The sequence below is a fragment of the Asparagus officinalis genome, chromosome 5, assembly GCF_001876935.1.
Source record: "Asparagus officinalis chromosome 5, Aspof.V1, whole genome shotgun sequence".
NCBI lineage: Eukaryota > Viridiplantae > Streptophyta > Magnoliopsida > Asparagales > Asparagaceae > Asparagus > Asparagus officinalis.
The window spans coordinates 60,222,187-60,234,966 of NC_033798.1; the positions used below are offsets into that span (position 1 = coordinate 60,222,187).

General features: G+C 37.9%; 1 protein-coding gene across 2 annotated transcripts in view; it reads right to left on the reverse strand.

The window, feature by feature from the left end:
* Window positions 1-3,163, reverse strand: part of LOC109843510 (nudix hydrolase 2-like) — a 38,136-nt gene extending 34,973 nt beyond the window's left edge. Inside the window, exons 1-3 of one of the 2 annotated variants that reach the window (XM_020412445.1) lie at window positions 2,917-3,158; window positions 2,631-2,821; window positions 450-515 (exon numbers count right to left, since the gene is read on the reverse strand). In XM_020412445.1, the coding sequence (XP_020268034.1) occupies window positions 450-515; window positions 2,631-2,821; window positions 2,917-3,055 (396 nt within the window). In that variant the 5' untranslated portion in view covers window positions 3,056-3,158. Of the gene's footprint in view, window positions 1-449; window positions 516-2,630; window positions 2,822-2,916 lie in introns of both variants that reach the window. The other variant, XM_020412447.1, reaches the window with a different exon arrangement.

Sequence of the window (12,780 nt, forward strand, 5' to 3'; positions counted from 1 at the left end):
TAAGAAAACGATCCTTTTATATTAAAGCAATCAATTTACACGAAGAAACTCTTTGTGAGAGCTTGGGGTTCTAAATTTTAAGACCTTGTAGCAAGTTTGATATATTAAGGTCAGAGCGGAGAAGCTCTTAATCAAGTCCAATTCTGACTAAAATTAAGCACGTGCTTGAAGAAGGCTTATATTAGAGGATACTACAAGTCTATATATTAGAGGATACTAATAGTTGAAACACCAGTCATTATATCTTAAGCCCCTATATACACACATAAATCTTGTATACATACATACAAGCATAGTATCATCTAAAATTTATTATACCATCTTTCTTCATCAATAGCAAAGAAGAAAAAAGATAAAAGGAAAAAAATAATAAAGAAAAAAAATCAACTACTAAATGTTCTTTAGGAATGGAAAAATATTGCCATGTTTGACAGATTAACAATTATTACCTCGACGGTTGGTTGAACAAGATTTGCAAGTTCAATTGGCAATTTTATCCAAACACCTTTTTTCCCCTGAAAAAGTAAAAATAACCCAAATTGGCATCCATAGATGCAGTGAATTAAGACTATGATGTATTAAGCGCTAAAAGTGACGATGAACTACACATTAGTATATTGAGAGATAATGTTGTTTTTAGCCATAATAAATTGAAGTTATGAAAGGAGAGTAGAAAATAAATAAAAAGATGGTGACATGATAAACAATAACGTAGTTGGTCAAAATCCATTTAACAAAACCAACATGGATGCATTAATATGACATGAGTGTGAAATCCATATCGTTTCAAATACTTGATGTAGCTATAAGCCCATAAGCAATTACAAAATGTGCATCACTTCAGGTATTTTGCAAGCTATACTCACATTCCAACTGTGATTTCTACCGCATAAGAGATAGGATTAGTTGATGACTTTCAATGTCTAGAACCTACTTCACAGATACACTTATGGATCATCTGTATACAAAATGCAAAGAAACACATTATTTTCTTTTATTTCCATTTTTCCAGAGTTATGCAATAAAAATTCAAGTGTTTCTATAGACCTTTCTAACCATCTTTCAGTCTATGACCTTTTCAATCAGTTTAAACAATAACTGATCTTTTTCTTCCATGTAGTTTTTGAGTAAATTTCAAAAAAAAACCTACCATAAACTATTAAATGTTTATAAAACTACCACAACCTACTTTTAGGCTAAATTGCACTTAAATACCACAACTTTCCCCACTGTCACTTATATACCACAAGTTGTATTTGGTGGCAGAAAAATATCATAAGTTATTAAAATGTTGGCATGTTAGTACCCCCGATCATGCAAATGTGAAACTTTTCACCTGAATGTTCCCATATGACACTAACATGGTAATTTTATAACTTTCTACCCATTAATATTGGTTAACTTTATCATATGACATATCCCAACTCTATTTTAATGTAGAACTAAGACAAGTATGAAAAAGAAGTTTTGTTGATTTAATAGCAAATTTAACAAATATCAATAGTTAAAAGATCTAAAATTAGCATGTAAGTATCATAGAGAAACATCCGGATGAAAATTTCACGTTTGCATGATCAATAGTACTGATGTGCATATTTTTTTACAATTTATGGTATTTTTCTGCCAAAAGATACGACATGTGGTATATAAGTGACAGAGCGGGGAAACTTTATGTGTTCAAGTGCAATTTAACCCTATTTTTATCGGATAAATACCAAAAAGTTCCATATCTGCAAACAAACATGACACACTAATAGAAAATTACCCTACCAACTCTAACAACATTGTCAAAAAAGACCATCATCCTAATAATTAATTATTAAGACGATCAAGGTTTTAAATATGGGGTATTGGGAAAATATCGGATGACCAAAATTCATATCGGATTGCAAATATCGGGAAAATATCAGGGATATGTGGTAATATCGGAATGCCATAACGGATGTTTGCATATATAGTATAATGCACTAAAATGTAATCTCAACATACTTAATAAAATCTGAGCATGTAAAATATAAATAATATACGTTTAGGATCACTATTCAACCTTGTAAAACAAACAAAAGTACAAATGAACGGTGCAACATTTGATCTGATTTTTTAAGGGCAAAACATCATTTGATATAATGGGGAAATCATGATATCTTGCCCAAAAATTGCTCAACACGGTATATTGTTTTGCAATAAACCATATAAAAAGATATATTGGTCTATATATCGGCTGATATATCGGCCATATCGGGGATATATCGCCCAAAAGTGATAAAAGATATTTAGAGATCATATCGTTTGCGGTAAGCCCTATAAAAGGATATATCGCGGGATATACCGGGCCATATCGGGGATATCTAAAACAATGAAGACGAAAGAATGAGAGTAGTAGTATAAAGTTTCCAAGATCAAGAACATCTACAACATGTCGTGTGCACATAACGAGTCAACCTGCACCTATGTCCGTCAGTCAGTAGCAGTGTTTAGTATTTAATGAAAACAGTTTGCGATATCTTTCTCTAATAAAAATAGTACATATATTTGTAAGCAAAATCCCTAATAATTGACAGTCACTTTGTTAAACATTCAGATTTTAAGCAAATATTTCAAGCAATAAAATAAAATAAAATAAAATAAACCTGCTGCCGCCAGTAAGCAATCGATGCTCTCAACGACTGTACAAAAGCAGCAGCATCCATGGGAGCCTTCAACTCAACAACGACACCTCCATGGTGATCATTCACTGCAGTTAGCAATTTAAGATTCTCCACTCTATCAGCCATCACTGATGAAGACTTGCCCAATTCACTCGTCACGATTCTCTTAAACCCTAATCAACTCCAATTTCAGTATTTCTTAATGTAAAATTTGATATTAATCAAGCACAAAACAAGAAAAATACTGTAAATTTTCGAATTAGGGTACCTTTATGAATCCCTAGCTGGAGTCGGAGCGAATTGGAAAGAGAAGAGATTTGGGGAAAGGATTGGACAAGGGTGTGGTTGAGAGGAAGGCGGAGAGCTAGAGTTTTGACGAGCAGAGCTCGAGATCGAGATCTGAGCATCGAATCGAACCATTAGAAAAATTGGAAACATATTGAATCTGAGCTCTAGTTTTTTGAAAGGCCACAATTCGGTCGCTGGACTGAGCCTGCATACGAAAAATGGTTCCCTTTTTTTCTTTTTTTCCCCCAAAACTCAAGGAAATCAAATATAAAAAATGTATTTATTATAATAGTTATATTTTTTTCACATATTGAAACAAAGTAAAAAGATTATATAACACATTTTCATTGGTCGACGTGGCTTATACTTATGGTGTGTTTGGGAGTTTATTTAGAAATGGAAAGAAGGGGAAGGAAGGGGGAAAAATTCCCCTTCCTTCCTTTCTCATCCATTACACTCCAATTTGGGGTGTAAGAATTTGGACCAAATTTTCTCTTCATTTCCCTCATCTATCCTTCTAAATGAAACTTCCAAACAATGTTAAAATAAAATTTTACTTCCCTTCCACCTCTCTATCCTCTATCCAAACAGGCCATTAAGGAAACTTCTTTTTTAGATTTTTGTAAGGAAATGAGTGAAAACTTATTCTTAATTATTTTCATCCCCAATTTTGATTTTCTTTATTTCAAGGAAACCAGCCAAACAGCTCTTTATACTCAAATTGGTGTCAGCTTTGTTTTTTTCTCCTCAACTTACTCCTTAGTTTTTTTTCTCAACTTAGTCCTCGTACTGTAATAAACAAAGTTCCTTTTTACCATTCGTTAAACAGCTAGTGTTAATTTCTTTATTTACATCCATTTCACCCTCTGTCAATTAAGGTTTTGTTCTTTTATTTTAAAGAAGGCTAAAAGGCCAATTTGGTCCATGTACTAGGGCCTACGCTCAAATTAGTCATCACACTTTTTTTCTCAACTTTTAGTCTTATTCCTTTGTTAGGTATAAAGTTGGTCCCATAAGCATTCATTATAAATTATGTTAAATAATGCCTGAAAGGACAATATTATCCTTAAGGACAAATTTTCAAAACAAACACTTTTGGATATTTAATTGCAAAAACCAACCTATTTTATACTTATTTGCAGAAACCGACCTGGTTTCAGCCCTGACGCTGAAACCACGTCAGTTTCTGAAAAAAAATTACGAGACTTCACGGGAGTTCAACTCCCGTGAAGTTTACTATAATTTTAAACTTCACGGGAGTTGAACTCCTGTGAAGTTTAATTTATCAAATAAATTTCACGGGAGTTCAACTCCCGTAAGTCTGTTGCAGGGATGAAAACTTCACGGGAGTTGAACTCCCGTGGAGTTACAGTCCCCAATTGCCAGAGATCGATTCTCTGGCAATTTTTTCCTGCAACTCCACGGGAGTTGAACTCCCGTGGAGTGTTGGCCTGACTATAAAAGGTGCAAGTCAGTCGATCCTCTAACAGACTTCACCGCTCCTTCTCAAACAAAAACCCTAGCCCCTCTCCCTCGTCCCCAACCACCACCGCCGCCGCGTTTGTCTCTCACTTCTCCTCCTCAAACGAAAACCCTAGCCCCTCTCTCCCTCGTCCCCAACCACCACCGCCGTCGACAAGGGCCCCCACCGCCGGCGCCGCCCCCGTTTTCGACCGCCTCCGCCGCCAGTTCCCATCCCGTTGGAGTTTAGCGCTCTCGCCGTCGTTGTCGCCGGAGTTCACTACGAATTAGGGCATCGACTAATTGAAGGTAAATTCTTCTAAAAATTGTTTTTCTTTATTTCTTGTATATTGTCACTAATTCATGGTGATCTCATGTAAAAAATTAGATTTTAGAAATTAATTGTGTTAATTGTGAATTGTTGATGATTTTTGTGAAGAAAATTAATTGTGTAACTTCATGATGATTTTTGTGAAGAAAAATTGTGAATTGTGAAGAAAATTGGGATAATTTTGTGGATTTAGAGGGGGAATTATAAAAAATGTAAAAATTAGTTTATTTCTAAAGTTGTTATAGAATTTAAAATTTGATATATGAATTTGGGATAATTTTTGTGAAGAAAAATTGTGAATTGTTGATGATTTTTGTGAAGAAAATTAATTGTGTTAATTGTGTTTATTCATGATGATTTTTGTGAAGAAAAATTGTGAATTGTGAAGAAAATTGGGATAATTTTGTGGATTTAGAGGGGGAATTATAAAAAATGTAAAAATTAGTTTATTTCTAAAGTTTATATAGAATTTAAAATTTGATATATGAATTTGGGTTAAATTATGGTCATCTAAAATTGATATAGGATTTAATTATTAGTAACAATTAATTTCTAAAGTTTTTTTTGTGTAATATTGATCTTTTCAGAGGTAACGATGAACGATCGAATCGTAATTCTTTGTTCTTATGATGGAAGGATTAACTACGTCGAAAATAATATGCCCGTTTATGAAGGAGGTGTGACGAGACTGTTTTTTATAACAAAATCGTGTACTTTCGATGAGTTGGTTAATGAATTACACAAACTTACATTAACCAACTCACGTGAGTATCACCTCAATGTTATTTGCAATTATCCTATTGTGGGGAACAGAACAAGCGGAATTCAAATATCAAGTGACTACGATATGAGTCTCATTGGAGTCTTACATGACGGGAAGCGGTCGATTGAATTGTTCATTGAAAAACATCAAAGGAATTTGGGCAAATTGTTGAATTATGACGGAATGTATTCCTGCATGTTGGAGGACCCTGATGTTGATTCCGTTGGCTTTTTATCTCCTCAACAAGATGAAGGTTGGACACAATCATAATATATGAGCGGTCCTTCGCTTATGGGCACTTCGAATGCGGTCGATACTAACACGAGAGTTCAAGAAGATAATGCAAGTGTTGAATCTGAGAATGGTGATGAAGAGGAGGGCTTACAAATTAATAGCATGACCTTGATAGATCGTGATGAAGGGGACAACCACAACATTAACGGGTGTTATGCTAATAATGAGTATGTTGTCTTAGAGGATCCGCCGCCCGATGAACTTCAAGGAGAAGAATGGATCGATAACTCCGTGATGGAAAGTGTTCATATTGGCACTAATAGCAATCATGATACACAGGGCGAGGACTTCTCATTCGTGAAGGGAGATCTATATGAGAGCAAGGAGAAATTGATCCATGCGCTTCGCTCGTATGCCATTGCAAAAGATGCCAAGTTTAGGCCAACAAAAAATAACACAACAAGCTATAATGTGGTTTGTTTTTATCGCAAAGATGGTGAAGATGAAGATCTTGATGGACACTACGACAGGAATGTGAATTGTCCTTGGAAGCTTAATTCACGTTCGGGTGTAAGAGTAGGTGGGCATTTCAAAATCACGGCGTACAACGGAGTCCACACATGTAGCAATCCTCGATTGGAGATGAATAACAAGCATGCGTCCTCTTCTTTTATATATCAATTGATTTTACCGCATCTGAGGGAGGATCTTGATCTACGGTCAAAAGATATTCGTCTTTTAGTGCATAAAGTGATCAACTTAGATGTATCATACAATAAGTGTTGGAATGCTAGGAGGAAGGCAATGATAAAAATATTTAGGGATTGGGACAAATCTTATGAGATCTTACCGCATTATCTTGAAGCACTCAAAAGAGAAAATCCTGGGACTGTATATGAAGTTTCATCAGACCCTCTTGATGGCGAAGAACGACAATTTACGGGTGTATTTTGGGCATTTGGGCCTTGTATTGAGGGTTTCCAATATTGTCGTCCTCTTCTTAGCATTGATGGCACCCACTTATACGGCAAGTACAAAGGCGTTTTGCTTGTTGCCACCGGAGTTGACGCGGATGGCGGTTTGTTTCCTTTGGCGTTTGCAGTGGTTGATATTGAAAACACAGAGAATTGGGCGTGGTTTTTTGCATGCATTAGGTATCATATCCCTAGTGTGGGGGCATGGCCGATTACATTCATATCTGATAGGATGAAAGGAATTCCAGGAGCACTCCAACGTCATTTCCCGTCATCACATGCACATCGTTATTGCTTGCGACATATTAGGGACAACTTCAAGAAGAAATATGGAAACGGTCAGGTTCAAGATCTTCTTTGGCAAGCCGGCTGTGTAACAGAAAAATTAGTTTATGACCAAATACGAGAGAGGATTAAGTTTATCTCCCGAGCTGCACATGATTGGATCGAAACTAGTTTGGGACCATACAATGTTGATAAGTGCGCTTTATGTGAAGATGGCGGGAAACGGTTCTGTATGATGATTATGAACACTTCAGAGAGTTTCAATGGTGTGCTCAGGGGAGCCGCGGTATGCCAATACAGTCACTAGTTGCTAAAACATTCTATAGACTTAATAACTTCTTTCTACGACGTCACGAACTTGGTGAAAATATCCGCTCGGAGCTCACACCGAAAAATGATGAAATGTTAGCGGCTCGGATTGTGCAAGCTCGATCCTTTCATGTCGTAAGATACAGTTTTAATGAATGGGAGGTCATTGAGGGAATATCACATAGAGAAAATCGCTCTTACAAAGTTAACATGTTAGTGGATCACTCCTGTACGTGCACTTGCAATGTACCGCAATTACAATGGATTCCTTGTTCACATGTTGTCGCGGCTTGTTCTGATCTACAAGGTGGTGCAAGGATTTCACATTATGAGTTCGTCACGGCTTGGTATTCTACTTACAACTATCGACAAACATACAAAGAGTGTTTTCGTCCACCATATGATAGTCGATATTAGACACAAGACGGGCCACTGATATTACCTCCTTTGTGTAAAAGGTCCACGGGGCGCCCTCATTCCGTACGAATTAGAAATTGTATGGATGACGGTCGTGAATGAGTTAGGAGGAGAAATAAGTGTAGTAGATGTGATCAACCGGGCCATAACAAAAATAATTATCCAGTTAGGATTAGGCGTTGATGTGTAATTTGCAGCGGTTTCGATCTATGTTTTCTTCCGTATGTCATTTGTGATTGTAATTTGTAGCGGTTTCGTTCTGTGTTTGTTTCCGTATGTCATTTGTGATTGTAATTTGTAGCGGTTTTGTGAGTTGTTTGTTTCCGTATCTCATTTGTGATTGTAATTTGTATCGTTTCGTACTATGTTATATAAATTTAATGTTTGGTTTCAAGTTATTGCTTTCTTCACGTTACGCATTCGTTTGTTGTTTATATATAACTAGATGAGTATTTTAACAGAAAGATCTAACACATTGTACATTGTCTTCTAATATTATTCTCAGTTATATTCATTATGGATCTGGGACCGATATGCCCCAACGTTTTGACCCTCCAGGCGACCCACGTTTCAGACCATATTGGCTCAGGACAGGTAAAACATCTTTTGTATATGCTAGTTAGCATTGGCACTAATTTTAATTTTTCGCATTATACTTAATCAATTATTTTTGACGTGCAGCCCGTACCAGACATCACGATGATCGAGCATTCCCAGAGTCATTCGGTTTGGGTCATTGAGGATGAGATGGTACTAGAGCTGATCGCTCAGGTCGGTTTTCGGGAGTGTTCGACGATTCGATATATTAGGCTTGATTGGCCGCTCATCACTGTACTTATTGAGAGGTGGAGGCCAGAGACCAACACCTTTCACATGCATATAGGGGAGTGCACCATCACTTTACAGGACGTGGCCGTCATACTTGGGCTTCGGATCGATGGGCCGGCAGTTACGGGCACCGATGATCATAGTTGGTCGGAGGTATGTGCTCGGCTTCTTGGACAGGTTCCTGACTTGAGGAGTGGTGCGATGAAGCTATCGTGGCTTCGTCAGACATTTTAGGGCGACATACTAGAGGATGCCAGTATGGAGACGCTTCAGTTCCATGCTCGTGCTTATATATTGCACATGATAAGGTGTGTGCTTTTTTCTGATGCGAGCAAGACTCTTGTACATGCACGATGGCTGTCGTTGCTAGAGGATTTTGACGTATGCGGCGCACGATCGTGGGGCAATACGGTGTTGGCATAGTTGTATCGAGAACTGGGTAGAGTATCACTGATGTAGAATAAAGAATTCAAGGGATGCTGCACATTAATACAGATTTGGTCATGGGAGCGCATTCATATTGGACGCCCTACTTTACTTGTGCACCATGACCTACAGGGGCAGTTTCCTTTGGCGTACAGGTATAATTGTAGGCTGTCTAAAAATCACAATAGATAGCTTATCCCCCATCAAACACCGATGATGGAAGTTACAATCTGACGACTTCCAGAATGCTACAATTTGAACACTTTCACGTAGATCGCTGAAGGTTACAATCTGACGACCTTCACGATAACCGATGAGAGCTCTAGTTCAACAGCATTCACAATCAACATCGGGAGTTACAATCTGACAACTCTCATATTCTCAAGGAGCCAAGACGAAGATTACAAGACAATGATCTTTGCAACGCTATTACTTGTTGATAATCTCTCCAAAATAAGACGCAGAAATCATCACCGCGCTCTAAGACCAAAACACGGAGGTCCTCCCCGTGTATCAACACCAAAACGCGGAGGTCCTCCCCGTGTGTCAACAGTAAAACGCGAGGGTCGAACCCACGTTACAACATCAAAACGCCGGGTCGAACCCGCGTTACAACATCAAAACGCGAGGGTCAAACCCACGTTACAACATCAAAACGCCAGGGTCAAACCCGCGTTACAACATCAAAATGCTGGAGTCGGACCCGCGTTACAACAAGCGAAACGTGAGCGACCCTCGCGTTCTGGATGTTCAGTCAACACCCAACCTCGCGTATCAATCCTAAGACGCGAGGTTAGGGTCCTGAACGCCAGGTTAGGCATTTGACTCATTCAAATATGAGTCGAACGGTTTCAGAACCGTTTTCCCCACGATCTGAGGAAATCTCGCCCACTTTGGAGTGGATTTAGAGGGCAGTTATACCCCCTTAATCCCCTATAAAAGCGAGTAAACTCAACTGAGTTCAGTGTTAGAATTTTTGGCTCAGATCGACCACTGAAGGCTGGCATTTTTTGGATCTGGGAATTGGCAGCAGAAGAGATCCTTGGAGCATTTCCTGGAGCTTGGGAGATCTGCAACAAGAGCTTCTTCATCCTTGGCTTATCAATCGAACTTTCAGTTCAAATCAACTCTTTTTCAAGAGTTTCCAACTCGTTCAGAGTTATCAACTCGTCCAGAGTTCTAAAACTTGCCACGCAAGTTCTCCACAACGTCAAATCGTGAGGAGGTGATATCGTTCCAGTGAATTAAGACGTGCGGATCGTCAACGGAGAGCAAACTCAACGCGAGCATTCGAGGGAGGCACTCCATCGCCACCGTGAAGAACCCAGTTTTAAACAAAGGGGAGAACCAAATTCGTTCTCCTCTCTTTTGTAATCGGAATACAATTGTAATCGATTTTGAGAGAATACAAGTCATTTTCTTTCACTGTCTTTTTATTGCAATTTTTCCAACAAACAATAATTGTACACACAAATTTTATTCGCACTGAATTTGTACTTATATATTCTCTATTCTACATATAGGTATAACATGCGGTATGCTAAGTACCGATCAGCGACGCGCCATCGTGAGTTTTACCGAAATGAGCTTGATGGCCTCCAACACGAATAGGTAAATATAAATCTCAAGTCGTTATGAATATTATAGTTTTGTTGTTGATACTGATAAATGTTTTATTTTATTTCAGTTCAAGTGGAGACCCTATACACCGCCAGAGCTCGATACGCATTCTCAAGCGCCCATCTGCCGAGAGGGACCTGACTTGTGGAGAGCCAGATTTCCATTGATTTGTTGGGAGATCGTGGAGATGCATGTCCCTGACCGTGTGCTACGACAGTTTACGCTCTCTCAGCATGTGCCGGATCCTGTCGAGCAGATCGATCGTCGGCGGCGACCTACTTTGCACCATACTGACTGAGCCGTAGTCCGTGTGGCCTACATAGACAGGTGGGCTCACAGGTGGGATTTCATCCAGGATACGAGGCCCACAGCTGTTGACTATACCACATATATGGGTTGGTATTGGGGTATCACACGTAGATGGATCACACGTGACCCACAGCCATTAGCTGGACACATGCCACGGCCACTGACAGACAGTTACATCCCTAGTGGGATGAACGAGAGAGATTACGTAAGTTTCTAAGCTAAATTATAATATTTTTTTGAGTTAGTACTTAATAAATTGTTTACCTCACAGGTCCGTGCTTTTGATAGCATTGAGGCTGATATTGATGCGACCGTGCCTGAGATTCAGGATCAGGTGGAGTTAGGACTCCTCAGCAGGATCAAGAAGACCATAGCACAGATGTTTCATAAGACTCACGTCGACGAGTTCGCAGGCTGTTGAGTTTCAAGTTATTGCTTTCTTCACGTTGCGTATTCGTTTGTTGTTTATATATAACCAAGTCAGTATTTCAACAGAAAGATCTAACACATTGTATATTGTCTTCTAATATTATTCTTAGTTATATTCATTATGAATACGGGACCGATACGCCTCGACGTTTTGACCCTCCAGGTGAGCCACGTTTTAGACCATATTAGCTCAGGACAGGTAAAACATCTTTTGTATATGCTAGTTAGCATTGGCAACAATTTTAATTTTTCGCATTATACTTAATCGATATGTGATCTTTTTGAGTATTGTTTGATTCGTGCTATATATATATATATATATATTGTAGTAATTATTGTCAATAGGTAAATAGTTATATATATGAGTTAAATAGGTAGACGTATACAAAATAGGTAGATGTATACAAAACATGCACAGCAGCCTGTGCATGTTTTGTAGAACCTGCAACTTCACGGGAGTTCAACTCCCGTGAAGTTGCAGTCTAAATTTCCCAGAGAGCGATTCTCTGAAAAATTTGGCCTGTAACTCCACGGGAATTCAACTCCCGTGGAGTTTTAAGCCCTCAGACAAACTTCACGGGAGTTCAACTCCCGCGAAGTTTTTTGAAGAAATTAGACTTCATGGGAGTTGAACTCCCGTGAAGTTTAAAAGTATGCTAAACTTCACGGGAGTTCAACTCCCGTGAAGTTTCATAAATTTTTTTTGAAAAACCGACCTGGTTTCAGCGACAGTTTTTCTAAATAAGTTGAAAAGAGGTCGTTTTTTGCAATTAAATAGTGAAAGGGGTTGGTTTTGAAAATTTGTCCTTATCCTTAATCTAACATTATGGTATTAATCAAATTATCGCGCCCGTTAATCAAAGTTATAAGATTGGGAAATAATCCCACTTCGTGTTTTTTCTCTTTCTTTAAAGCTATAAAGATACAACGCTTAACCAAGAGTTTTTCTCAAAACATCTATTCCAGCTTGAAGATTGATCGGCCATTTGAGCGAAGGATTGAGCATTGGATCGATAGAGTTCATTAGTCTTTATAGGCAATAAGTCAAAGCGTGTTAATCCCAATGTTCGCATGCAGATATCACTTATGATTTTCTTATATACTAGTTGGATTGCACGTGCAATGCACGTGGTAAATTTTTCATTTTTTGTTCAAAATTTATAATTTTTATACTGTTTTTTTATAAAATTATGTAATGTAAGTAATGGATAAAACATATAGACATAATCTAAACATTCAACATTTGAACAATTAAATTACATTTATTGATTGATTGGGCGATAATACACTGGTTTCATCTATAAGTATCGTGAATACATCAATTTTATTACTCATTGCAATATTTATTACATAATAATTGTTAACATGAACTGGTTGATAGATTGTCATGGACATTTAACACCAAGATAGTTTAAAAACTAAGTTATGATATAGGATCTATACCCTTTTTAAGTAATC